The 27,848-nt window shown below is 46.6% G+C and overlaps 2 protein-coding genes across 4 annotated transcripts; both read left to right on the top strand.

Moving 5' to 3' along the window:
• Positions 1-271: 271 nt before the first annotated feature.
• Positions 272-12,240, top strand: DRAXIN (dorsal inhibitory axon guidance protein). Of its 2 annotated transcripts, none has more exons than XM_054175924.1 (7): positions 272-529; positions 7,013-7,491; positions 8,000-8,187; positions 8,706-8,817; positions 9,178-9,267; positions 9,507-9,596; positions 11,521-12,240. In XM_054175924.1, the coding sequence occupies exons 2-7, from the start codon at positions 7,035-7,037 to the stop codon at positions 11,631-11,633; spliced, it is 1,050 nt and encodes a 349-aa protein (XP_054031899.1). In that variant the 5' UTR covers positions 272-529; positions 7,013-7,034; the 3' UTR covers positions 11,634-12,240. The 2 variants fall into 2 exon arrangements, with proteins under 2 accessions (XP_054031899.1, XP_054031900.1); XM_054175925.1 differs by lacking the exon at positions 272-529 and adding an exon at positions 4,669-5,063.
• A 6,123-nt stretch (positions 12,241-18,363) lies between these two features.
• AGTRAP (angiotensin II receptor associated protein) lies at positions 18,364-27,382 on the top strand. Of its 2 annotated transcripts, XM_009906748.2 has the most exons (5): positions 18,364-18,532; positions 23,919-23,953; positions 24,175-24,286; positions 24,874-25,072; positions 26,611-27,382. In XM_009906748.2, exons 1-5 carry the CDS (start codon positions 18,506-18,508, stop codon positions 26,715-26,717), a joined length of 480 nt encoding a protein of 159 aa, XP_009905050.2. In that variant the 5' UTR covers positions 18,364-18,505; the 3' UTR covers positions 26,718-27,382. The 2 variants fall into 2 exon arrangements, with proteins under 2 accessions (XP_009905050.2, XP_054031869.1); XM_054175894.1 differs by lacking the exon at positions 23,919-23,953.
• Positions 27,383-27,848: the final 466 nt, after the last annotated feature.

Raw genomic sequence — 27,848 nt, 5'->3', positions numbered from 1 at the left:
GGAGCCCCTGCGGGGAGCGGAGCCGCCGTGCCCGCCCCACCCCGCCGTGCAGGTGAGCGGGGACCTGGCCTCCACCTTACCCGGGCCACCCTGCCTTTGTCTCTGTCCTTTGTCTACCCCGGGCTCTGCCCGGGTCAGGGTCTGCTCCTGCCAGCGCCCCGCGGGACTGCCTATCCCGCGCTTCCGCACCCCTCCTCCGCACAGGCACCCCCACACCACGCAACTCTTGCACCCCTGAAGACCCCCCCGCAGCACCCCCTGCACCCGCTGAGCCCCACCGCCCCTCCCAGCCCCTCCTCTCCCCGCACCATGCACCCCAGTCCCTCGGGATTCCCGGCGTCCCCAGTCCCTCTCCACATTCCCCCACTGCCTTCCCCCTGTCTCCTCCCTCCTCCTCCTCCTCCGCTCGGGTTTGAACATCCCCTGCCTCCCCCCTACCCCACCCCGGTAGACCTGCCTCCCCTCCCGCTGCATGCACAGCCGCTGCCCTGCCTGCCGGGCTCAGCCCACGCCGAGGAGCCGCGCACAGGTAGGCAGCGCTGCCCTCTCCGCGCTTACCTTGGAGTGGCGCCGGGCTGCGGTTGTTCGGGTGCCGCCGAGCCGATTCCCCTTTGCTTTCTCAGGGAGTGGGGAGGAGTGGGGGGCACTTTCCCACTTTCCGCGCGCCCCGGAGGAGACAAAGGCGAAGGCGGGGCGGGGGGGTGGGGGGGGACGGGACGGGGGACCGCCGCCTCTAGGCTGCCGCTGCCGGGACGCCCTCGGTGCGCGATGCCTCGCAATCGCGCACCGAGCTTGGACAGCGCCGGTGCCGCTTTCAACTAGCCCTATTGTCACCCGTGACGGGGCGCAGGTCCCAGGCGGTCCCGCCGCCGTTCTGGCACCCGGCTCGGGAGGCGATGTGCAGCGCCGTGCACCTTGCCGGGGTGTGCCGGGTGGGCTTTGTGGCTTGCGCCTCACCCCGGGCGGCAAGTCCGTGCTACTTCAGGGGCTACTGCGAGCTCCTGCGAGCTCCTGCCGAGATGACTATCACAGAATGGAAGGGGTTGGCAGGGACCTCTGAAGAGTCTGTAGTCCCACCCGAGAGTCAGAGTCAGCTCGGACAGAGGCAACAGCCTCTCACAGGCAACTGCTGAGCCCACCGCACACCCCACGGGGACGTCCCGGCTCTGAACCAGAGCTGCTGCGGAAATGGCCAAAGGGTGACAGAAGCTTTGCCCACCAAGTCATTGTGCTCACAGAGCTGTGAGTTGCCACGAACCGAGTACCCATGGGTTATTCTCTGCTCTTTCTCTGTTGACAGAAGTGAGATCTCGTTTCTGAATTAAATCAATTTGGCATCAGTTAATGGCTTATTACAGCTAGTAATTCATCATACAGGATTGAAGTGACAGTTACCCAATTCACACCTGAAGTCTTCCATCAACCAGAGGGTTTAATGGAAATGTTTTTTGCATTCCCATCTCCTCTCACTCGCAGAAGAAAGCTTTAATCCTACATGTTTTGGTTCAAAGTGAGAATAACATGCAGAGGAAAATGTTGAAAGCAGAGAGTTACTGCCAGTTGGGGCATATCCACTTCTCTCCCCAGTGAAGACTGGGCCAAATCTGCCCCCATTCCTCCCTATCACACTGGCGGGCGCTCTTCAAATGGGTGAGCAATGACCTTTGGTATTGATTGTGTCTCATTTGTCACTAGGCATTGTGCATTAAACTGAAGAGTCTTCTCTGCTGTGCTGACAGCAAGTGACTGTATCTTGGACACTAATCTTGGACTCAATGCTATTTTAATCTCATTATTGGGTAGAGGAGACTCTGTTTGATAGTGGGTCGCCTATGATGGCTGTGTCAGCCACTCCATGAAGTCCCGGTGGGAAGCAGAGCAGAGGCTACTGCATATTCATTCATGTGCCCCTCTTCCACTTCACTACAGTGACTTGCGGGGCTGCTCTGTCCCTGGAGGATGTGGCTGCTGCACCCTCCCTGCTGACACTGAGAGCAGTGCAGCTCTTTGTGCAGGTCAGGGTGCCACAGGAGAAAGGGAGGCATGGCTGTGGCTGAGGGTGAGAGGCATGTAGTGACTTGAAGGCTTTGCAAGATGTCCAAGTGTTCATCAGAGCATGGGTGCCAGAGCTAAGCAGGGACTTGGTGACAAGTACAAAGCTACCAGCTTCCTCCCCAGCTTGGGCTGCAGGAAAGGGTTTTTTCTGGGTCATGCTGTGTGAACAAGCTACTTCTCTCCTCACTGGTTAGGAGGACAGAGCACAGTCTGACAGCCAGAGCTGACCAGTGAGGGGAAGGGACTGCCTGAGCCCATGGGTCAGCAAAACCAGTTCCAGCCCTTCAACTTTTGTGGAGTGTGTTGCATTTCAACTGGGGAGTGAACAGGAGAGGGGAGAGGCTTTGTGGAGGCACAGGGGCACCTACAGCCGGTACTCAACCCCCTGCAGGCCTGAGTCGCTGTGTCCTGTCTCTTGTGCCACTAATGTGTAATGAATTTGGGCCTTTCTATAGTAGAGTGCTGTTTGGTGATGGCAGAGAGAGGCAACAACACAGCAGAGGAAAGCAGATATTTCAAAGGGTGGTGGTGGGATTCAAGTAGCTTAGCCTAAATATCTTCAGGGGGAAAATCTCTCACACCAAACAGAGTCATGAGTCAAGGGAATTGTGGAGTCAGATAAATAGGACAGGCAAGGTAGATAGGAAAGGTGACAATGGATCCAAAAAACTTTAAAAAATGAAAGAAGATCTGAAGAGGGACCCAAAAGGACTGGAGATCGCTGAGCAGGGGACTCTGTTACTCTGTTGTCCCAAGGCTATCTGGGGCAGAAGAAATAAAAAATCTTTACAAAGTGAGTGTGCAAGGAATGTTGGAGAGAAGAAAAGTGTTATTGCTTATTGCCTCAGGGATAAAAAGAGAAGGGCGCATCTCTCAGATTACCTGTCTGCTTTTGAGGAACCTAGAAAGCTGGGAGAGAGCCTTCTGAAATGGAGAGGTCTCTTGGCAGATTGTTTATGAAGCTTCCCAACATTTGCCTCCAGAAACAGAAAAACAGATGGAAAGAGACCCAGCAGGGAAGTCAAATCTCATTTATCTGCACAATGCCATCCTCCTGGCTCCAGCCAGCTCTCTGCATGTCAGCTACCATAAAGCCTACCCTGTCCATTCTGCTCCAGGCCTTCCCAAGCCCATCCATCACCCTATGGCTTCTTATTTACAGGGAGCCTGGCACACGAAGCTGGGGTTATTGTCTATCAGCCATGCCACACATCCACGCAACACCCATGTAGACACACATACACTTTGTCTACTGCCACAGCTTGTGATTGTCTGGAGTCCAAGAAATCTTTAAGCACGCCTGCCAAAGTCTGAGCTTATCAGAGCCAAGGAGAAATCTGGCCCAGTGTATGTGCTTGAGTCTAGCTGGGTTCAGCTCCTGAGCACACAAACTGCATTAGTTGTGGTTTGAGATGAGAAAGGATCTTGATGTTCTCTATTTCTTGGTTCAAGAGTTTTGTTTGTTTGGGGTGTGGCATGAAGAACCTACACAAAAAGCTAAAGCGAGGACTGTCAGGTGTCATGTTTTAAGTGAGATACACAAATGAAAAGAGATGCTTTGATGTTCCTGCTTTGTCAAATTCAAAATAAATGCAGCAATGGCAGTTTCAGAGCCTATTTCAGACCCAAGGTTATATAACTGTAGTTATATGGGGAAAACATGCTTGAGTTTTTGTGTACCTACTCAGTTCCTGATTGCCTTGTAGTATGACAAGCAGAGAGCAGAGTAATAGCAAATGCAATCAGTGAGACTAGAGAGAGATTGACCTCAGGGAAAGTTACCCAGGATGCAAAAAACCCCCCTGATTTCCCTTACTACCAAGCCAAAAGGGATCATAAACAGTGTCTGAGAGACAGTATTGCCACTCACTCATCAGCACTGAGCCTGCACCCTGATTAGCTCTATGATCTTGTCTTTGCTTTACACATTTTCTTGTTAGATGGCAGATTTGCTACCTCTACAGGCAGGTGGCTCATCATCCTGAGGGTATTTGAAGGAAGTGCAAGGCACTGGGTGGAGCAAGGAGGATGTAGGTTGGGTGGTGTGAAGAGCTACAGCAGCAGCTTAACTTGGCAAGTACTTCATCTATTTCCTTTATTAATATATGAACCCTAAGAAAAGGATAGATTTTGGACTTCTTGTAACGTGTGTTTGTTTTAGAGCAATTTAGGCAAGGCATCTCCTTACAAGAGTACTTTTTGCCTGGCATATATATTGGGGTGGAATTTCATCCTTTGCAGAAAAGGTGCATCAGCAGCATGAGAACATTGCTGTCACCTCCATCAACAAGCCCAGGGCTAGCACAGATATCTTTTGTGGACTGTGATCCTGACAGGAGAGGGTGGAGTTTTTCTTGGTGCTCGTTGAGGAACCTAAGCACTGAAGAGATCTCAGGACACTGTTGTGTTGTCTAACTGCCTTTTGAAACAGTTAATTTTACAGCTTCTGTGGGGCAAGAAAAATGAAGGAGGTAGGAAGAGGTTTCTGAAGTTACCAATCACAGCATGGAAGCAAGTGGTTAAAAGAAGGCTGGGACTTCTGTGCCTCTAGCACGGCACTGTTATATTAACCCAGGGTACAAAGACATGTCCCTGCACTGTTTTGGTTTGGCAAATAGCTCAGCTCTCTCCTGAACACAGTGCAGTACTGGTATTTATCTGCATTATTAATGCAAGACTCCCAGTGACACGGTAACACAGCACGTTAGTCTGCCCTCCCAGCCAGAGCAGAGCGGACTGTTCAGGCTGCACTTTCATCCTGTGTCATGCCAAGAAGACAGCTGGGCAGCTTAAATAAATGCCCCCAACACTTTGAAGCAGACCTTCTGTCAATCTGCCCTGCAGCATTTAGCTGCTTTCTAGCTCCTGCTGAAAACCAGAATCTGCAGCTGATGTGCCAGGTTCACCATCAAAAGGCCCATGTCTGTGTAAGTGAGATTGGAGACACCTGCCTTGCATTCTCTTTGCACTTGTGCCCTCTTCTTGGTATTTTGCCTACAGATGAAAAGGTAAGATGCTGTTTCTAGCTCTTTGAGTTGTTCTGAGTGATGCCTTAATCCAGCTGGTTTGTTCTGGTTCTTAAAGAGAAAACCCTAGGGAAAAAAAAAGGAAGGGAAAAAAAAAAATGGATGCAGAGCTTGGGTTTTGCTTGGCTGCCATTTGTTCCACTGGTTTTGAAGCAGGAGTTGAATGCTTTGTTAATAGACTTAGCTGTCAGGCTGGTTTTCCTCTGTACCAGGTAGCTGAGAATAAAATGCTATTTCATAGCGTTATGCCTTCAGCAAAAGAGCTACTAGCACCTTTTCCATCAGTCCTGAAGAAGCAGTTTGTTGTCCTTTGTGGCCTGCTTTTCAGACACTGCATTAAAGAGAAGGCCTGTCTGCTGCCTACCTCTTTCTAGGGGAGGTCTGCACTCAAAATTTGCTCCCAGGCTCTGAGCAGTAACAGAGATGCATCTTGGAAAGGCAGACTCAGCTGGTGACTGAATAACCAGGCTTTGCAGGTAAGAAGATGAAGACATCTCCCTCTAAACTCCCCAGATGCTCTATAAGGCTGAGGCTGCTGTGATGGCAGAGGTTTCACTGATTCCAAACACTCCACATCTGTCAGGTAAGTTGAAAGGAAAGTGGAAAGCATAAGCCAGGGCTATTCTTAGGGTGCCTTCTGTCGGCTCTACAACAGGCACTGAGATTGGCTTCAAAGGATGTTCCTTCCTGCCCCTCAGGTGACAATGGCTGGTCAAGCAGCAAAGCTTGGAAGGAGACACTGTAATTATGCAGCCAAGTGGTTTACCTGGTGAACAGGCAGATGGAAACCAGGCGCAAGTAGGGGCTGCGATGCAGAAAGGACTGGGAGGAGGTTGAATGAAGAGCTGTGGCGGCAACTTTGTGACACTATTTCTCAAAGGGTTTTCTGACAGTGTCAGAAGGAATGTGAGCATGAAAGTGTTCATGCTGCCCAGATTGAGAGGGACAGTCTGAGAAAGCTACCCCAAATTGAAAGGAAATGCTGAAAATCCCTTTCCTCTTTTTGTGGGCAAGGACAGGGGACAATAATTTAATTAATCTCTGACTTGTGCAGTGTCCCAAAGCTGTGTGGTGTAACACAAACACAGGGATGGAGGAAGACCATGAAGTGAAGCAGAATGAATGAGAAAAATCTGCAGCCACTGTGCTGAGGGACTTGGCCTTGGTGATTTAATTTACCCTCCCAATGACAGCCTGACCTGATGGGAGGAGGTAAAGTGACCTGTGCCAGGTCAAGGAGGGAAAGTGGGACAAGCTAGTGAATACTCAGTCTGCCTCTCTGCCCCTTGATCTTCAGCCCAGGATGTCCTGGTCTGCTGACAGCAGAATTTATTTCTCTACTCCACTGTGAGTTATCAGCATAAAATTCTGCCACCCTGAAGCAGTAGGTGCGTGCATGTACATGGCTCTTGTCTTGAGCTGCTCAGGGCTGTTGCTGGTCCTGCGAGGCCACCATCTGCCTCTAGTACTGTTCATCTTGACGTCTTCATTGCAAGGAAACCAGCTGTGAGGAGGGGCCAGTGCCAGCCAGGCCCAGGATGCCAACCTGGCAGCAAACGGCCCTGGCCAGACAGCTGGTGCTGTGCAGGAGGCTCAGGAGCTGTGGCCCGCAGGAGCCAGCAGCCCCAGCCCCTCAGATGGTAGGTTGTGAATGGGAGGGTAGGGGGGCTAGCGAAGAATCAAAGGGAAATGTCCTATTGATTGATGGCCCTCATTTGCACATGAAACTGGGACCTCTCAGCCCTGCAGGCCCAGCACGTGTGTCTCAGCTGCTGTAACCCGGGCTGGGAGAGGAGGAGGTGACTAAGGAGGGAAAAACAAGCTTCCAGCTCTGGACACCATAGGTGTTTTCATCTAAGTGGCAATATTGTTTGCCTTTGCAGTTCCTAGAAATCGGTTGCTTAGTTTTTGTTCTTTTCTCTTAATTGCAGGTGAGGCAGAACACCCAGGATTATGGCAACTCCTTCCACTCTCTCTCCTCTCCTTTTCTTATGTGTGCTGGTTCTTTCTGACATCACTCTTGCAGTCTCCTTGGACCCCAGCACGAAGCTTAAAAATGTCCCAGACAACAACAACCATCTTCAGAACCAAGAGATGTGGCTGCAGCAGCCCAGAAGTGGACACCACCACAAGCATGGCTTGGCCAAGACAGAGAGAGTCCATGCCATGCCTTCTAAAGGGCGACTAGCTGGGGAAGAGGCCCTCAGAATAGGTAGTGGAGATCCAGCTGTAGAAGAGCTGTCAGCAGAGGGACAGCCAGCAGCCCTGAAACAGAACAAGGATGTGTTCCTGGGTTTTGAGTTCGCACATCCTGAAAGGGAAAACCAGTCCCCTGGGTCTGAGAGAGGAAGGAAGCTAAACCGAGAGCACCGGCGACACAGCCGAAGGGACAGGCTGAAACACCACAGAGGTATTTGAGCTGAGGCTGTTTGGTCACTGGAAATGAGTGCCACTTGTGTGATGCAGCTGTGGCTGAGTCACATGGGGGTGTGGAGGGTGTGAGTTCTGTGCCTGCTTTGGGGAGAAATCTGCCAAACAAAAGAGGCACAACACAAAAGAGGAGCTCCAGAACCAGAGGTTTTTACTGGTGGCTGCAATGTTGTGAAAATGACCTGGTCGTGAGCTCTGAAAGTTCCTCAGACTTGAGGAGTTGTTTTGGGGTGGTCTCCTCAGCAGAAGAAATCCTTTGTTTGTTAAGCAAGAGATAGACATTATCTTTGGCAAGGTAGGATTATGTATAACTTAAGTATGTAAAAATCAGGATGCTCTGGACCTGATCTATCACTTTAATAGCATATGACTGATCCAATAACAGGCCAGTGGTTGGATGAAATCTGAATTCCTTTGACTCACATGTATGGCACACAGAGAAAAAAGGGATGGAAAGCTAATGCTACTGTACCTGTTGCCCTCTGCAGGGAAGACTGCTGATGCTGGGCCAAGCTCTCTGTACAAGAAACCTGAAATCTTCGAAGAACAATTTCAAAATCTCCAGGCAGAGGAAGCTACAAGTCTGACTCCCACCATGCTTCTCATGACTGCACTGGAACTAGCTGTTTCCACAGAAGAACCCCCTGCTCTTCCAGCCACATCACCACGGTCACAGGTAAAGAGGCAGCTGGTAACCACACTGTATGTCTGCAGACAAGGTCTGGTTTCCCTTTTTTTTCAGTTAAAGGTCTGTCCTTGCTTAACACCAAAGCCCCCCTTCAAAGCAACTCTATGTTGGAGGCATCTAAACACCTCTTCTTCATAAACAGTTCCTTTAGTTGCTTCTCTTCCCTGCCCAACCTCTGCTTCACTAGCCATCTTCATTCAGCTTCAAGGTCCAGAAAGGCAGGAGGAGTGCTTGGCTGGAGAGAGGCAGCATGTTCAAATGCTTGTTGCTCATCTTTTGTCCTCTCACAGAAACAGGAGAAACTTCCCTTTTGGCCTCCACTGCAACAAGGGAAAGGTCTTTTCTTTTTAAAATGAGTTGTCAAGAATCCACAGTGGACAAGGCAAGGGTGGAGGGGATGGAAGTGGGAATCACACAGCCTTTTTATGGCATAAAAACACCAGGGAAATTTGTAAAGACTTCAGAGTCACTACAGAAGTGTAATCCATTGTCTCTTTGGTTTGCAGGCCCGCCTAAGGCAAGATGGGGATGTGATGCCCACCCTCGATATGGCACTCTTTGACTGGACAGATTATGAGGATCTCAAACCAGAAATGTGGCCCTCTGTTAAAAAGAAAGGTGCAAAACCTCCCTGTCCTCTTTCCTAAAAGTCATTCTGTAAGTCTTGTCCCATTGTTAGTGTTCACAGGAGGATGTGAGATCATAGCAGTGGGGAAAGAGCAGCAGAATAATGCCGATTGTGTTCTGTGCTCAGCTGAAGAATGTTTCTCATTTTGGAGGCATAGTTTGAGGGCAGAGAAAAAAAATACAGATGGAGGGTTAAGAAATAGGGAGGAGATTAGACTATGAAGGTTTTGAGTTCAAACTCACTGAAGTTTGAGTCTGTACCTTGGAACAACACTGTCTCCAAAATAAAACCACTAGCATGAAATTGTTGATCAGCATCTGTTTGGTTGGTTGGTTGTTTTTTTTCTCTAGAGAAGCGCCGCAGTAAGAGCCCCAACAGTGGAAATGAAACCATGACAGCTGAAGGCGAGCCCTGTGATCATCACCTTGACTGCCTCCCAGGTCAGGATCAACTTGGAAGAGTTGTAAGATTGTTTGAAACCCAGCCCAGGTTCCAACACAAGTGTGTTTCTAACACTGAGAGAAAGTGGTACATAGAAGCAAGGGCAGAGGCTCTTCAGGCACATTGTGGGAACACATGATGTCTGTCCCATGTCTGTGCCATGGAGTTGTCGCAGGTGTCTAACTCTACAAGAGAAAGGAATAAATGAGCTGTACTGACATTTGTTCCTGTGCTGCAGGCTCTTGCTGTGACCTGCGTGAGCACCTCTGCAAACCACACAATCGAGGCCTTAACAACAAATGTTATGATGACTGCATGTGCACTGAAGGTGAGTTCAGCTCTTTGCTCTCCTCCTTCTAGCTGGCTGCAGAGCTGGCTGTGCTGACTCAAAATAGTAGTTTATATGTGAAACCAGGAGCTAAGCTCTGTTACTCTTAGCCTTTCCCTGCCACTGACTCACAATATGACCATTGAGTCATCTAAGACATCTTGTTTTCCTTCTGGAAAGCAAAAGTCCAGAGATCTACAAACCTAGCAGAGGAAGTCACAATATAGTAACACTTTGATGGCGCTTTGGAGCATCACAGGCTACAAAACCAGACTCCCTGTGTTAATTTCAGCTGAATTTGTAGCAGCTTAGTAGGTATGGGCAGGACACAGACTTTTGTTTATTAAAACTATTTGTGAAGAATCCCCAGCAGCCCTTAATAGTCAGTTATGTCATAAAGGTGTTGAGAGGCCCTGTTCTAGCCTGGACACATTCAGGATCAGCTCTAGGCACTGACTTTTGTCTGCCAGAACAAAACTCTGGTTGCCAAATTCTGCAACCTGTGTTAGGCACCTAGTGATTTTGACCAGGCCATTCACCTCCTTTTAGCCCAGTTAAACAGACTGTTTTCCTGCAGTTGCAGCATTAAATGATAGTCTTCACCTTGAGTGTGTCATGTATCACTTAAAGGTCCTCATCAGAGAGGATATTCTGATAGATTAGCCTAGAAAAATGTTTCTGCCTAACAAGGCCTGCCTCCAGCCCTGCTTTATATTTAAGCTAGTTATTAGTTGATGCCAAATGTGCATCCTCTGTAGCATTAAAAAGATCCCCAGAGATGTAGGGTCCAGATAAGACAGACACGACACTTAGAGTTCTCATCTTGTGTGCTCTCCTCTGGGAGGCAAGTCTGCCCTGGGGAGCCTGGTAATGAGGGGTAGAAACCCAACTTCAAGGTAGCTGGTGTCACTGTAGCCCAGGGAAACACACTCCAAAAGGCTGCTCAGTGACCTGTGACATTATCTGAGTCTCCTGTGTACAAGTATTCAAGGACAGTTTAGGGCTGTCTCATAAAAGCTATAAATCCTCAGTTTCCCTCATTCTGGGGGTACTGTCACTGTTGCTATCTGCCACCTGCTGTGGAGGTAAAAAGAGCTGCAGTTTCTAGGATGACCAAATCAGCTCCTGCCAACCCCAATGATCAGACCCTGGGATACTGAAAATCAGGGCTGATTAAATATAGGCTGTACGCTGTACCCTGTCCCAAGAAGCTTGGCATTCTGGTGTAACAATAGACACCAAAAAATAAATCTATTTATGCCAGAAACTGATGAGTTAGCCTGACCAGAGGTTCACACTGCCATTACTTGCCATGGGAGAATATGTACTGATGTTTTTAACAATTCAAATGCCTTCCCTCCCTGCCCCTGGTCCTTGGTATTCATCAACAATATAACAGAGAAACTGAAGATCAGCAGTGAGCTTTGGATCAGACTTCCCAGTAATAGTGCTCCAGAGTCTCTTCCCTCCTCTTCTGAAGCTTCAGGGAAATAAATAGCAAGGGGAGGTCTCTAGCCATTGCTGCTGCACATTAAGTCTATAGTAATTTCCCAATGGAGAGATCACTTAGACACTAATGGGAAGTAATAGGGGAAAACCAAGTAGGGCTTCCATAAAATTGCTGGAAACAATCAGGATAATTCATTGGTATTTCAAGAAGCCAGTGAAACCTTCTGCCTAAGCCAATGAATCCCAAACCAGAAGAGCAAACCAAACAGAACAGTAAGGCTCAGAAAGCAACATGCCCTGTCCATGTGAGGCATTTCTCTGCCACCTCAGCTACACAGCCCAGGCTGCCCAGCCCTGGGACTGACCCCACTGCAGCAGGCTCTGACATGAACTGGGGGACAAGACCTAACTGTTTGGTGTTACCGCTGAGGTGAACCCTGGTCCCTCCTGCTCACTATGCCTGTCTTGTCCTTAGGGCTACGCTGCTATGCCAAATTCCACCGGAACCGAAGAGTGACCCGGAGGAAAGGGCGCTGCGTGGAGCCCGAGTCGGCCAACGGAGAGCAGGGATCCTTCATTAATGTTTAGAAGGGTGGGGACTCCTGCCTGGATGGTCAGGAGCTGGGGTCAAACTGCTTATACCTAGCAATGGAAATTAGAGGAAAAAGTCAAGCAAATGACTGAAGCTGCAGGCTCTGAATGTGGCAGGTTCCAAGAAGACTGAAACTCACATACAGTGGTCTCAGCCTTTTCCATACCAGCACTGCATTTCCTCTCCCTTTCTCTCAGCACATTCCTGTTGTTGAGCTGGGTCCCCCTCTCCCAGATAGCAGATGATGATCTTTGCTACCATTCTGATGGTCCTGGCAGGAAAAGGCTCTGCAGTTTCATGTCCTCTTAACAGAGAAAAGGTAGGAAAGATTGTTCAGGTTAAAGGAGATATAAGCTAAATGTTTGCCCCTTTAACTGTTGCTTGAGAAGAAAGGTAGAGCCTTCTTAAACATCCAAGATTCCTAGAGGATAGGAAGCTTGTAGCCTCCAGGTGGAATCAAACATGGGAAATGGATCAGCAAGAAGCTGGCTGCCTAGGCGAGAGGGACCCTCTGACAGAGCTTTTGCTCACTCCCTTCACTGCTACAGATGGATATTCCCTACCTGTTACTACCACTTCCTACCTGTCTTCTGTGGGACTATCCAGTCCCACCCCTCCCTTCCTTCCTTTATTCCACAGAACCACCTGGTTTCTGCAAGGATGTGGCAAGAAATCCCAGCCTGCAGCTCTCACTCATTTAGTTATCCTGCCAAGTCTGTTATTTTTAATGATTATTTTTAGGAGCTTTCTGGGGAAGTGATAGTTTTCCTAGTGAGCCAAAAATAAAGTTTTTGGTAACAGGAGATAGGGACAGGCTGTTCCATTGTAGTAAATCCTGTGACATGTTGCATGTGTGTTTCCATGATATGTAAATAAAGATGTGATAGATATCATTTGTGCAACTCTTCTGCTTCTATGTCTGCACCTAAGGATGTGGCAGCCAGAAAGGCCTGTAAGAGAGCTGGCCAGCAGGTAGCACTAATGACTCCTGGTAACCAGACAGAGCAATTGTGTCACTTGGCAGAAAAAGAATTTCTACACAAACTAGAGATCAAATCATCCCTGTATTCTCATTCAAATTGCAACTGTCACTGTCTGCCCGATGTAGCCATCCAGATGTTTAAAGCTTCTTTATATTACTACTTAGTTACTGACTTCAGTGTTATATTGGAGCAACATAGGCTACCTGTGTTAATCAGGAGCAGTGTTAGTTGGTGAAGGTGGGTTTTTTTCTACTGCTAACACCCCAGAACCCTGGCTTCTGGTGGGAGATGGCCCTGAAGCCTTTCGTATTCAAGAACCTGGAGATGACCAGCATTCTGTGGAGGAACACAAGTATTAATCCTGGTGCTGTAGTCAGAATCCTCTCTACACTGCTTCCCTAAACTCCTCTGTGCAGGCAAATCTCCATTTTGCATTCCTGTTTCTGTTGTAGTGACACTCTGCTTTGTGTATGCACTCAAATACTGCTAGTGTAACAGTTTATGCCTCTAATATCATGACTACAGCCAAGTCATGACTACAGAGATCTGCTGTACATGCAGCATTAGTGCTGACCTGCACACACCTGCACTACCAGGAGGAACACTGAAGGAGGAATTTGTAAAGGAGCCTTTAGGCAAAACCTCCCACTTGGCTGGATGTAGCTCTGTAGGTTTCTGCTTACAGCATTATAGTCTCAGCCCAAAAAGCAGGAATAAAGAAAGGTGGTTTGGCTCCAGCTCTATGCCACAGCAGCAAGGAGGTAATTTGTTAACCCAGAGAGAGAGAAATGCAGCCCCTCCCTCAGCCCAGATGCAGGCTAGCGGGTGGTGCTGCCACTGCTATTGTTGGTGAAAGCACAGAGGGAAAAAGGCTTTAATTGATCACAGTCAATTGCAGAGCTTTCAAACCTCATCTGTGTGACACAGATGAGAACTACAGGCACAGCCATCAGCAAAGCCAGGTTTTGCCTCCACACTGCTTTCCAATACAGGAGCTGAGACCTGGTTGCAACAGCGCAGCTGAGAGAAAGCAGGGAATTTTGCAGGCATCTTTATCCTTGGTCAAACAGATGTATTCTTTGCCCAATATTCTCTATACAGCATCCTCATAGGATCCTGGGCAGTGTTTCAGGCAAACCGTGTGAAATACTTGTAATTTGTGCTGCAAATCATGTGAAATACAAGCAGGTATAAACAGCAAGTCTAAATTTTAAGCCAGAGCTCTCAGACTCTAAAAGGAGACTTGCTTCTTCAGCTCCTGTTTTTTCAGCTTTGGGTCTGCTATATAAAGAGATGCCTATTATTAATTGGCAGCATTATTAAAAGATTAAGGTTAGTGAAAATACAATTAATAAATCACACTGCAGAATCACTGGATTGACTGCTTACATCACTGGAGTTTCAGAAATAGAGCCTGTGCCTGCAACTCATTTTCTGCATCACTGTGATGTTGCAGAGGTGAAGCAGAAGGGTAAGCAGCAGCACAGGCTGCACAGCCACAGGAGTCTGAAAAGAAACAGCCAGCCTGTTTTACCTGTGTTACAAAGGAATACCTGCCATGACCTTTCAGCCAGATTGACTACTGGCTTCACAACTGCAGTGCAAGAGTCTAGTCATGAGGTCTGTGGTGACAGGTTGGACTCGATGATCTTTGAGGTCTCTTCCAACCTTGGTGATACTGTGTAAATAACATGCCAAGTTGTGGAATGCAAGACCAGCCTGTGATATAAAACCCCAGGGCAACATTCATACAAGTCCAACCCACTCCTGAGTGAAGCAAAGCTTTTTAGTGCCGCTCTGCGCTATCTCAAGGGCACAACAACAGCTACAGAACCATAGTATCACTGGGTTACATTTATCAACTTTCCCCTTCCTTCCCAGTGTCTCCCAGTCACAGTGCAGTCAAGGGCAGTTCTGCCTTTGAGGGAATTAGGTCTGAACAAGACAGCAGAAGAAAGTCTTGATTTATATGCTTTTCTCAACTGACTGAGAAACTCAAATTAGGAATCCAAACAAGATCAGCTTTTCTCACAGAGCACAAGCCGCAGCTCTTTTCTATTGTCTTGAAACGACTTGAATCAGGCCCAAACCAGCCATAGCAGGGCTCTGTAGAATGATTGTTAAAGTTAATTGCAGGGCACGCATGCAAGAAAGGTGAGTGACAGAGTCCCACCCAAACTCCTGCTCTACGGCTACTGCTTTTAGCAGCCTCACAATGAGTCCAAGGGGTATGCATCATTTTAAACCACTTCTCCAAGGGTGAGAATCATTAGACATGGAAAAGAGAGGACAGCGTGCTGATTTGACATAATCATCTCAGCAGCTGCCTGCTCTGCAAATGCTGTTGAATCTTGGGGATGTTGCTGGCAGTTGTAAAAATGATGACTGCAAGAGAGACAAGGACTGGAAGCACAAATTAAAACACTTGGGAATCATTCTGTCTCAGGTCTGTAATAGCCTGCATTCATTTTAGCTTGGGGGTATTTTATTGAAACCCTCTCTTCCCCCTTCCCTGCTTCGCCCTGAGTAATTACCCTGTTGTCAATCCACAGTGTGTGAAAGTGCTTCAATTTCAAGCCCAAGCTATACCAAATTGTCCAGGTCTGTGACAGTCACTCTCTGCTACATAAAGCCTGGGAAAAGCACTGTTTACATATTTTTATATAAGAAAAAATGCAGGCTGTTGTCTTCTTGGAATGTTTTGAGTGATCATATGTACCCCACAAACCCATTTGTGGTGTGTCAGTTCATTTTCTCAAGTGCCAGTGAACCTCGAAAGAGTAGTCCCTCAATTGTAGCTAGCTCTAGTTAGATTTTAGACAGAGGAGCAACTCTTTGCTGCTGAGACTGGAAAGAACTTTCAAGGGTGCTTTTCAAGATAGCACATTAGTATAACCTTCTGCACTCCCAAAATATCTTGCCATAGGCTGTTTTGCAGTGAAGTTGCAGGAGGCTCCTCAATAGCATTACAAATCCCGTTATATTCCCCTCCAATCCAAATAACATTCCTGTTTGCTGATTTCCCATTGGGATTTAAAAGGGAGTTCATAGAGCCAGGACAACTTCTATATGTCCTTTCTCACAGCTTATTCAGAAAGGCTCTCTTGATAATATATGCATTTGTGCCACATTGATGCCTTCATTGCTCTCAGCTCCACAGCCAGAGGCACAACTCAAAGACACTAATGTCAGCTACAGTCTTTAGTTACCTTCAGACCAGACACCAAGTGAGGGATGAGAAGGGCAGAACTGTGAGGGGTGAGCTTTTTTCCAGCCCCACAGGCTAGATAAGGACAGCAATAGCAATTATATTAGCTCCTCTCCTTCCCCATGGAATTACTATTGCCGTAGCCACCAAGGGTACAATGTCCTGAAAATGCAAAGGAATGCATTTGTGCCTTATTAACCTCACTTTTGTGCTTTCAGGGAGGGATCCAGCTGTGTATTAGGCTTTTACTCAGTCTGCACAAGATATACCACCACGATATTTGTTGTAAAGCAGCTAATTTCTGGATATTAGTTGCAGGGAGCTGAACTCACCTGGACTGGTTTTCTAGTCAGGAAGATCTCTGTATCCTGTTTCTAGTCTCCTGGGTCGCCCCCTTCTCCCTGCAGGTTGTCTTTAACTTGCTGCTTATCTTTTTCCTCATGTTTATGTTGCTTTGAGTTACCAAGCCTGGGGAAGGGAACAGAGACAGCAGGTTACACAGAGAGGCAATTTACAAGGTACAAGCAAAGTGGAGATAAAAAACAACCAATCCCCTGGATCAGAGAGGTGTGAGAGACGTGCAAATGCATAATGGCTATCATAGCTCTCATTGTTTTCATATCCATGAGATCATTAAGACGTTTCTAAGTCCCTTGAGACCATGACATGCAAGCCTAGGATATAATAAGCAGGGCTGAATTAATTGCACAATACACTGATGAACAAAATGAAGTAAAGCGCTTTTATTGTACAAGGGGAAACGAATGCTCTGCATTAAACAGCAGCAGTCACATCAATCCAAATTATGGCTCCTGCTGCATAAATGAGAATGAGATTCTGTCTCAGACTGAGTGAGAATGCTGGAAGGAGCAAAGACACCCACACACTGCTGCATCCAAACAGTGCTTAAACTGGACAGAGGAATTTGGCTCTATAACAAACAGTTCTACTTTGGTAGACACCTGTCCTGATGGAAGGATGTTCCCACTGCACCTTACACACAAACACTGAGCCAGCAATATGGCTGTCCAAAGGCTCTCTTTATCCTTCCTCCCACCCCAGGTGTCGCATCCCTTTTTTGTCATTTGGGGTGAAGTCTAGTCCTTGACATTACCAGGACCACTAGCACTGGTCCCATTTGATGCCACCACTTCTGTGAATAGAGGCGGAGATTCCCTGCAAGACACAGTAAAGGAAATTAAGTCACTTCTCATGTGTCATGTGGCAATAGATGAGTTATATTTCAACTTTTCATCTGGTAAGACAGCACATTCAGACATTCCTGGGGGGAGTTTTCAGAATCTTTTTTTTTTTTATTATTACTGCTACTCTGAGCTATGCAGTCAGTCAGTTTTGTTCTGCTGCTTCCTCTGGTTAGCATTTTCTAGGTTGCTAATAGGTTGCTAATACTTTGCCTTGGGAGATCTTCAAGTGTGCTGCACATTAGCAGTCAATGGCACTCAGGGTGCAGTGGACTAGCTAGATAAGGCTGCATTTGTGGCTTGTCTGAGAAGGTCTGAGTGTAGGTTCAGCACTGCACAATTCTCATGCATATATAACTTTGCTCTGCACTGCTTGAACTGGAAATGAGATTGAAGGATGGCTCATACATTTCCCCATTCAGCTTCTACAATGAACTTCTGATTCCTTGCTTATTTCTCAGAGACCTCATCTTTTTGGTAAAAATAAATGAGCAAAGCCACTGACATCATAGCCTTATCCTGCAGACAGGTAAACCTTGGGCAAGGGAGGGAGGGTTTGAGAGGGGTCATTTTGACCTCGTAGTTTCGTTAGCTCATTGCTGTACTCTGGGAGAAGACTGCTGTTATGAACTGGGAAGGAAATGGTAAGTTATGGCTGTACTGTGTGAGGTTGGGTTGATCACTTATCAACTTCCCCACCTCTAAAATAGGAGCAGCTTTCTTTAGAAACCAGAGATGAAGGATTTGTGTTTTGTACCAGGCATTTAGGCAATAAGTTCAGACCTCTAGAGAAAACCAAAAGAAATCTAGGGCCAAAGGAAGCAATCAAGTACCTGCCAGCCATTCTATCTGCATGGCTAGAGATGCCAGTGCTCACCCCTAAAGCCTGACCCAAACTTGACTCGGTTGTGTGACACAGCTGAGCACAACTAGCACCTTAATAGCACCTTTTTAATTGGTGTTTATGGAGAGTCTTTTTGTCACTGAGGAGTGACCTTCTTGTCACAGTCCTGGTGTATGCACAAAAGCTTTCTCTTCCTCCAGAACACCTTCCTGAACGCTGACTAAAGCCCAAGTACAACATCAAACCTTCCCGTAGCTGCATTAAGTCTGTAAGCAGTGGGAAGAACTCTCTGGTTGGCTCTGGTGGAGCCAACAAGCTCATCCAGACAGACTTTTAACCTCACCTTTGGAGGCAGATGCTGTGCAACACACATCAGGCACGCAGAATACCCAGGCAGTTCTTTGCTTGGCACACAGCCGTCCGGCTACAGGTCACCACATGCCACGACAAAGGCACGCCCCACAACCCCTGCGCATCCCTACGCCCGAGCAACGCGGTAGCGGTGCCGGGGCCGACATCCCGACTGCTCGAGCCCCACCGCCCTCCCCTGGGCGGCCCGAGGGCGGCTCGAGCCCAACCCCACGGGAGGCGGCCGAAGCGCCGGGACTGAACGGGCGGGCCGGCCGCAGCCATGGAGCTGCCTGCTGTCAGCCTCAAGGTAAGGGCAGTGGGGCTGAGGCGCTGCCGGGTGCCCGGGCCGGGCCGCTCGGGTTCGGTCGGCGAGAGCAGGCTGCCCGCGGCGGGGCTTGGGGCTGCGCGCCGCTGGCCAAGGCCCCACTGTGAGGTGCGGAAGGGCTGCGGGAGGTTTGGCCGGGGCGGCAGCGCCGTTCTTCGGCTCGGGGAAGCAGAGGAGAGGGGAGGCCGGGTGGTGTCCCGGGGAGCGAGCGCTGAGCCCGGCCTGCCCACTCCAACTGCACGCTGAAGGCTTTGCGCTTGAACCAGGACCCGGCTTAGGGCCTGTTCGGGAGGTGTGGAGGCCTCCGTGGATGGAGACGGGAGTTTCTAAACTTTTTAGCTTCGCGAACTTATGTTACAACAGCTTGTAGCCGTTAAGCTCGGTAAGCAGTGCCTCCAAGGGTCTCTCTTTACTTAGTTAGAGACCTTGCTCAAGTGACCAGAGACTGAGCTTGGACAACGACTGGTGATTAACTTGTGTCCATGGAGGTTTTCAGCTCAGCTGACCAGAGCTAATCCTGGATAAACACTGCCCAAGATCCTTAGAACCCAAAGTTTCTTCATCAAGCAAAATAGCTTCTAAAGATGATCTCAGTTACTTCAGGCCTATTATCTGATAGATAAGTGGAATTGCTGCTGGGGAGGCTTTAACTGGGGGCACTTAGAAAACTTTGGTGGATAATAACCAGAGAAATGGGAAACAAGGAACTGAACCACAGTTATGTTACATTTTTCACTTTGGGAAAAGTGGAAAAGTTGGAATATGCTACAATCACTTTTGCTTTTGATGTTAGATAGATAAATTTAGACTGGATATTAGGAAGAACTCTTTATAGTGAAGGTGGTGAGACACTGGAACAGGTTGCCCAGGGAAGCTGTGGGTGCTCTGTCCCTGGAAGTGTTCAAGATCAGGTTGGATGGGGCCTTAGGCCATCTGGTCTAGTGGAAGGTGATCCTGGCCAAGGCAGAGAGGTTTGAACTGGATGATCTTTATGGTCACTTCTAACCCAGACCATTCTACGATTCTATGCTTCTATGTTGATACGGGTTTTTTCGCTTTTTTTGGCCTATTTTCAGAGCCCTGAGATTTCTAGGTGTGTGTGTCTTTTCCCCAACTTTGCTACTTTTTTTGTACAACAAGTTGTAGGTGCTTTCTTTGGTTCAAACTTTGCCCAGAGAATGAAAGCACTACTGGTCATTTCAAGGGTTTTGTGCTCTTAATTCATAAAGTTATGAGTAGTGGCTTTGGAATAGGCTGCCTCCAGGTAGGGCGGGAGGATAATATTATCAGTTAGGAATTCATCTTTGTATGGGAAGGTTTTCACATGACTGCTAAATAAAAGCTTGGTGTTCATATAAAGATGTTCCCCCCTCTTACTAGTTCACCAAGAAAAGCATCTTTCATTGTTAGAGGCAAGTAAACAAATGGGGTTTTCAAGGCCTGGCATGTGGATTATATTACATTCTGGAAACTGGCTGATACTTTGCTCTGACAAGTTTGGACTATTATGTGACTCCCAGGGCACTAGGAAGATTAAAAGATCTTGCCTTCTGCTTCGTTTTGTAACTGATTGCTTTGTTGGCTTTTGTTTTGTTTTTCCCTTGCTACAACAAGAGTGAAAAATAAGGCCATTTAATTTAAAAAGTTTGCCAACATGAAATCCATGTTCTGCCATGGGAGAAACAGAGACAGGGGAGATGAAAAACACAGACTTGAATGAAGGAGTCACTGTGACAACACAACTGAAGTGTTGCCTTTCTTGTCTGGTTTCAGACAACCATTCCCAAATCTCTACTAGATAACAGTGAGCTTGTCCTGGGCAAACTGCTATCAGCATTAAGAATTTCTTTGTTGTTGATATTGCTCTGGGGCTGAAGAGCTGGGGAATAGGGAGTCAATAACTGTACCTGCATCTTTGCACTGCTTCTGAGTTAGGGCCTGATTCCCTGAAACTTAGCACAAAAGCTGGAAGGATTCTTACTCGGAAAGGGACTGGAAAGTACACACACTACTGCTATTCATTGGCATGAGCTGCTTACAGTTTCTGTGAGATTAAGAAGATGAGCCTCGTGATAGAAGCAGTTCCAAGAAAACTGCATGACTGAGCTGTGTTTGTGCCAGGACATAGCAATGTCTTGGCCTTGAGGTCTCTCTTGAAGTTACTTGCAGAGCTATAAAACTAATGTAAGCAGGCTTTGCCCTAGAGTGGATGAGGAACATGCTCATGAAACAGCATCTACTTGCTCAAGTCTAATTGTAGTGCTCAGCAAAGCATGTGGGAAGCAGCACAGCCGTATTTCTGTGGTGAATGCTTGACACCTAGGATTACTGCAGTAGCTGTGCAGAGACTCCAGATATGAAGGCTGAGTTTGATCAAGCCTGGACAATGTTCTACCATCCATGTGCCTGGAAACATGTGTTTTATGGGGCATTTTTAAATTCTGGGTCACAGCATCATAAAATAAATTTGACAAAAAAGAGACCTCTGAATATCATCTAGTCCAACCTCCTGCTCAGCGCAAAGCTGACTTCAAAGTTAGATCAAATAGCTCAAATCAGAATTCAGCTGACTTTTAAAAATCCCCAAGGGAAGAGCCCCACTAGACAGCCTGTTCCTCTGCCTAACCACTCTCATTAGCAGCACTGTCGTTAGAACAATGTGGAGCATTCTCACCGGTGGCTACTCAGATCTGTATCTTGGTTAGTATGTTCAGGTGAATGTGTCATAAAATAGATGAGCTCACCCTCAAAATAATTAAAAAAACCCCAACCAAACAAAAGAGTCCAAACAACCAATCAACCAAGATCAAAAAAACCCAAACCACAAAGTAAAGTAAAAAAGTTCAGTACTACAAGAAAATAATTGTGATTTGGAAATGTGTAATTTTAAACTTAGTTAGAATTCAGCCTTGTGCTAGGTTCTGTGCTGGAGCATGTTTAAAGGAGTGAGTTCCTGTTCCCATCTAATGACACCCAGGCTCTTCTTGTGCTTGGCAATTAGTTTCATCACATGTTGGGATCTGCAGAGGAGTTAGGATTTCCCCTTAGCTTTTCCTAATTTCCAGAAGGATGCTTTTAATCACATGGTCATCCTTCTGCCTAGAAGGGAGGAAGACAAAGGCCCCACCTTTCTTATTTTCTGCTCTTGGCACTAGTTCAAATCTTAGGAGTTATTTTCTCAGAAGAAAACATCTATGTCTGTCTTAGGTACAGACAAATCCTAGAACAGATGGGAAAAATGTAAATTCTTCTGTTGTCTCATCAGGAGACTGTCTGCAAATTGTCTAATCTCACACAGTGACTGTAGCCTTAAAGAATGTTTTGCATTAACACTACATTTTCTATGTTAAAGTATACCAAGACTACCAGATAATTCCATAGTGCCCTGAAGAACTGTTAGGAAGGGGATGCCTAGGGTTTATTTCAGCAGCCCCTCATACCATCAGCTCTAGTTTACCTGACTTTGTGCTGATAACTAAGCATCCTTCATAAATTAATAACTGCAATATTGATCTAGACAGCTCCTTAAAAAAAATAAATCACCCTGCCTAATTTTATTAACTGGTGAGCCTTGAGGGATCTTGTGGGTATGTAATGTGCAATTAAATACTAGCTAATTAAGAATTTCCCTGATGTTGTGATAATCTCCTGAGTAAATGCTATTTGCACATCTCCATTCTTATCCAAGAACATCTTGTATTTTAGTGATTAGCAGTTTCTGGCCAGTCTCTGTGGATCAGGGAGAAGGTAAAGGTGGGGGGATGACGTGGTGCTGAAGCATTTTGTAGGCTTTCATGAACAATTATAGAAAGATCATTAATAAAAAACTGTTTGAAGTTAGAACAAAGTCGAGGCTACTCAGGGTGAATGTTCAGCAGCTGTGCTAAGGTCCTGCAGTGAGGCAAAGCTTTGTCTTCTCAGAAGGTATCTACATTATGGTATGCTGGCAGGGCAGTGTGAGCCACAGCAGATGTGTCAACTCCTGTTGATTTCTTGGCTGTGCTTCACTCTTGTCACGGCTTCATTGGTCACTAGCTCTTCTCTAGTCACTAGTTTTTTATTAAGTTGGAGCACGGATAGATGGTTTAAGTCAATGAATGTAGCAGGGTGTCAGTAGATCTCTATTTTGTGTTTGTTTTTTTTTTAATATCTTAATGCTTCTGCATGCAGCTTTTCTGTCAGCTGAGTCATTTAGCCTTTTGCTACTTAATTCATTTCCCAGTTTTCTTTTTTTGTTTGTTTATGGGAGTGAGGGAGCTGCTTCAGAGTGGGTTTGCAGGTATTTATTTTGTACTGAAGTTATTATAAATGCCAGTTGGAGCCTTTCTCACAGGAAAAAAATGGAAGATTGCTTGTTTTCCATGGATCCTCTGATACGTCCAGGCTTCAGCCTTTCTTTTCCAAGGCTGCTAACAGAGGCTGTCTCCCATAATCTTGTTTTTCCAACTATTTAGAGAGTGAATATGAGTGATCTCCTTCAGATGAAATTGGCCAGCAGGCTCAAAAGTGAGTGGGCACGTGGTTATAGGTATAGAAGAAGTTGCAATGGTGTTTTCTCGTTCCCATCTGCTGTCTTAATAAACATGTGGAGTATGTCTCCTTGGTTACAGAAATGTCAGGTGCTGGATAAGAGAATCCTCATGTCACTTGTTACAGTAAGGTGCTTTCTTCTTGGATTTGTCTCCTTGAGCACAAGGATCAGGATCATTAAGGATGTTTGCAAAACACAGAAACTGTGACAGCATTATCTTACTGCTGCTTAGGGCACTGCCAGCATTTGGGCCCTGGTGGCTTCACAGGAAATGAGAAGAGGTTCTCAGATTCTTTCCTAGAAGATGCCTTCAGGTGTGTAAATACTGCAGTGAAATTGAACCACTGAACTGAACAGACTGGAAGGAGGTGAAAGGAGGATTTACTGAGGACTGGAGTGAAACTGCTGAGAGCTGTGGGCACGACTGTCCATGGACTTGTTGGTGATGGGATGTCAGATTGGTCATGTATAAACCATGCTAGCAGAGTGGGAATCAGATTGCCTGGGTTTCTATACAAACTCTTCTGGAGTTCCAAAATCAATAGCCCATTTAGAAAAGCGTAAGTGGACTCTGAATCAACTGTCGACAGAGATGACAGCAATAATGAATGACTACAGTGTAGCACCACAGGAAATACTCAGCAACAGAAGCAGAGAAAAATGAGTTTGTGTTTTCACTGTCCCAGTTGCTTCACAAGCTTTCTACACTGGTTCATGTGTCCAGGGTACTCTTCTACCCACCCCTCAGAAATAAGATGGTGTCATTCATGTCAATCGTTCCAGAGTTCTGCCAACTTGCTGACCTGCCTTCCTCTCTTTCTTTTTTTTTTTCCCTAGGTTATCATTATGGTACACTGGCTGCTCACAGTGTGGTGAGTGATTGGCAACTGGCCTGACATGGGTGAGAGAAGTGGGAATTCCTTCAAACTAGGAATGGGACATTCTCAGGGAATCAACGCTCCCTGTTTGTGCCTGTCTGTGTGCAAGAAGATCCTTACACCAAGAGTGAGATGTTTGTGCGGGAAGAGGGATGAATACAAAATGTTGCAGGCATATTGTGAATGTGGGCTGGTTTTTTTGTCTTCTTTTCCAGGGGATGCATGAATTACATGTTTCCAGCCTCCTATGCCTGGGGAAATTTCAGTGTCCTTGCAGTGGGGATCTGGGCCATTGTGCAGCGAGATTCCCTTGATGCCATCACGATGGTGAGTGTGATGCTACACGCCTCCACCAGGCTGTGGAGAGGGTGGAGGGCAGAGACAACTGCTCTGAGTTAGTGATGATTTTCAGCTCTTTCAAATACAGCAGTGAAGGAGTCAAATTCCTGTTTGGGTTGTTCTGATTTTTAGTAAGAGAGCATATAAATCTATCAGCACTGTAAGCTATGGTGAGAAGTGTTCTCTAGTACTTACTTTGCTTCTCAGAGGTGAGGCATGTTCGATTACGTCTTTACTTACTCTTACGACTTGCAATGCCAAAGGGAAGACTCAAAGCATTTAATATGCTTCACTTGGAGGGGTTATAGCCTTCTCTGAACATTAGAGAGGCTGGCAAGCAGAAACAAAGAATCCTGTCACGAGAAGCTGTCTGACAGATGTAAAGAAAACACATAAGAGATCATGCATTTAGGTATCTCTGTTTACGTGGGGCAATGTCAGGGGTTAGCAGTGTGTGAGACTGGGGTGAAGGCACAATTGAGTGAACATAGATCTCACAGCAAACCAGCTGTCACTGATTGTTAGAGTGGTGAATCCTCTATTCAGTTCATGTTCCATTTTCTCTTTGTTTCCAGTTCCTGTTTGGCCTGCTGCTCACAGTTGTCACAGATATAATTCACATCTCTCTCTTCTACCCTTCAAACAAGGATCTCACTGATCTGAAGCGTTTCAGTGTAGGCATGGTCATCTTCAGCTTCCTTCTCAAACCTGTGTCCTGCTATTTGGTGTATCAAATGTGTCGGGAGCGTGGAGGAGACTGCACCTTTAACATAGGTAGGATGCTTCCTCTGCTTCCATGTCAGTGTGAGTCACCTCTTCTGATGTTGAGGAGACCACCTTGCCCTTCAGACCGAGCCCTTTCCAGGGAGTGCTTGCTCTCTCTTGTTCATGTCTGTTCTCCCATTTTGTGGTTCTACTGTCTTAGGCCTTAAACTTACATTCTTCCTCTCGTCCCATGCAGACGTGAAGTCTTTGTCTGACAGCTATTTTGCCCACAATGGCATTGATACCACTGCTGTCTCTTATTCAACATAACTGAAAGGCTTTTCCTTTCTTCCTCCTGCATTTGTGTGTGCTTTTGGCTGTCCTTCTGTCTTTGGCAACCCATTCTTTTCCTTCTTGGGGGAATGTAGAGGCTGCATCCCCCCTCGCTGGATTATGCTTGGGAAGGAAATAAACTGGATTTCTAAGTCCATGATTTCTCTGGGCCTCAAGTATCCTAACTACCTTGATTGCTTTGGACCTCCATTTCTTCACTTGGAAATTGAGATTGATGTTTACCTTGTATGACTTTGCCTGGAGGCACTAATTTTTCTTCTGGTTGTGCTTGCAAATGATAATGTGACAGCCTTGCCAGAGAGAGGGGGCCATGGCTGGGTGTTCTGGATCTCAGTCAGCTTCTTCACCAAGCATGCCTGGTGCTGTTTCATTCTGGGGCAGCTGCAAGGGATTGTTTGCTGTGTGGAGGTTCACCCTGGCAAACCCAGCATCCTAGCACAGTTATCTTTCCTCCTTACTTGTGAGGCTGTGCAGGACAGAGGATGGTGTAACTGTATTACAGTGTTTGAAAGCTGTCACCTATGCTACTTAGAGAGAAGAAAATGCTTCCTGTGAAGCAAAATCCTTTTTTGTTGCTTGGCAGCATCCTTGCTGCATAGAACAAACTTCTCATCTGGTTTTGTGCCCACCTTTGATTCAGATTGCCTCCTAGCCATGGCAAATGCTTGGCCTGTAGATAAAGATCTGTCTATGCACATTCACTTTTGGACTTTTCTTATCTATCTCCTGGACAGTAACATGACTTTGTACCAGTCTCCTACCATGGGAAAAGTGTTCATAGTGCAGTTGGGGGAGTACTGCTGTGGTGTGGCATGCTTGAGGCACAGCTGAGCTGTTGGGAGGAGTGGTTTGTGGATGAATTGGGTTCTTAAATCTCTGCTATCAGCTAGCCCTGGTTCCTGCTGCTCCTGTATGTTCATTTTTTCACTAGATCTCATAAAGTTAATCTTGCTAAAGTACATTACAGGAGCCTGTTACACTGCTATGTAGTGTTTTGGGTCTTTCTTTCTCATAGTCATGTGGCTGCTAAGACAGTTCTTGGGGAACAACAGGGTATGTTCAAATGCATCTCAGTTATTTCGTCTTTGTTGGAAGGATGAATTTTCCTACCTCCTGCCTGAGTACTGAGCATCACAGCACACAGGTGTTGGGGAGCTGGTAGAGCAGCTTCTGAGCTGTAGGTTTCTTCTAGAGGATTCACTTCTTGTGCTTTTTGGGTTTTTCCAAGCTTGTTCTCTTCTCTCTCCATTCAGATGTCAGCAGTGCAGGCCGGGATCGCAGCACCTATGAACCAATTGATCAGCAAGATGCCCCTTCACAGTGGCCTGACTCAAGCAGGACAGCCCAGCAGCCATACTGAGGCCCTTCCTGCAACAGAGAATTGAGAGCAGAAGTTTCCCTCACCCTTTCTAGCCTTCCACTCTTCCCCAGTCTGTTCTGATGGAGCAAGACCTACTACTGAGCAGACAGGAGTGAATCTGGAAGGTTAGGCAGATGAGTTCCTGCAGTAAGTCCAGAAGATCTCAGAGACTATTTATTAAGCACTGTGACTCTTTGTAATCCTGATACTCTCCTTTCCTCTCTCCTCCTAAATTCCTCCCTGGATGTGAGTGGATGCACTTCTTCCAATCTTGTGATGCACATGCTGTCTACTGTAAGGGAACCAGTCAAAATACTCCTGGACAAGCTGTCTTTAAAAGTCTTATAGACTGCCCTTAAACAATATAATTTAGCCTGCTTTTATGCAGGTATGTTTCCAGGAAGCATTTGGGAGTTCCTGAGGGCTGGTTTGGATGGTGAACTGGGATTTTATGACCATAACTCCCTATGCTAGCTGTGGTGGTTTGCACAAAGCTGGGGCTGGTATAAAACTGGGCCAGGGAGCTGCTTGTGCTCCCAGTATCTAGTCTTGGGCTTTATTCACTGATACTTTTATGCAAGTTGAATGTCCTTCAGGTTACCTAAAATGGCTGTTGAATGTAGATTATAGATACTCTGTGCCTTGAAATGTCCTTTTGCCTTCAGCTGCCTAACAGAATTTGTCATGTTCCATTTTTCTAAGAAAACTATAAAATGAATACATTTTTTCTGTGTTGGAAACTTACCCTGCTCATCTATGTCTCATTTAAAAATTTAGGTATTCCTCAGGGATTGGGACTATAGCCAGACAGCCTAGGAGAGTTGTTATGGGGGAAGGTCTACAGGGCTTCCATGGCTTTTAGTCTGAGCTTTACTGGGATAAGTAGAGGGTACTGCTTGTAAATATGTGGGTGGGAGGGTGGTCTAGTAAAAAGATGGGTTTATTTATACAACAGTGGTGGGCTCGGTGGGCTCTGTGGGGTGTGACAAACTATACACTCAAGTCTATGCACAACAAATCTGCCCTGCTGTGGCTTGCAGGTAAAATTTTAAAAACAAACAAAAAAACCCAAACAACAACAACAACAAAAAACCACCACACCAAAAAAAAACCACAAAAAGCCCCCACAAG

The sequence above is a fragment of the Dryobates pubescens genome, chromosome 33 (genome assembly GCF_014839835.1).
Source record: "Dryobates pubescens isolate bDryPub1 chromosome 33, bDryPub1.pri, whole genome shotgun sequence".
Taxonomy (NCBI): Eukaryota; Metazoa; Chordata; class Aves; order Piciformes; family Picidae; genus Dryobates; species Dryobates pubescens.
Note: the sequence above shows the minus strand (reverse complement) of the source record. Positions and strands in the feature narration are given on the sequence as shown.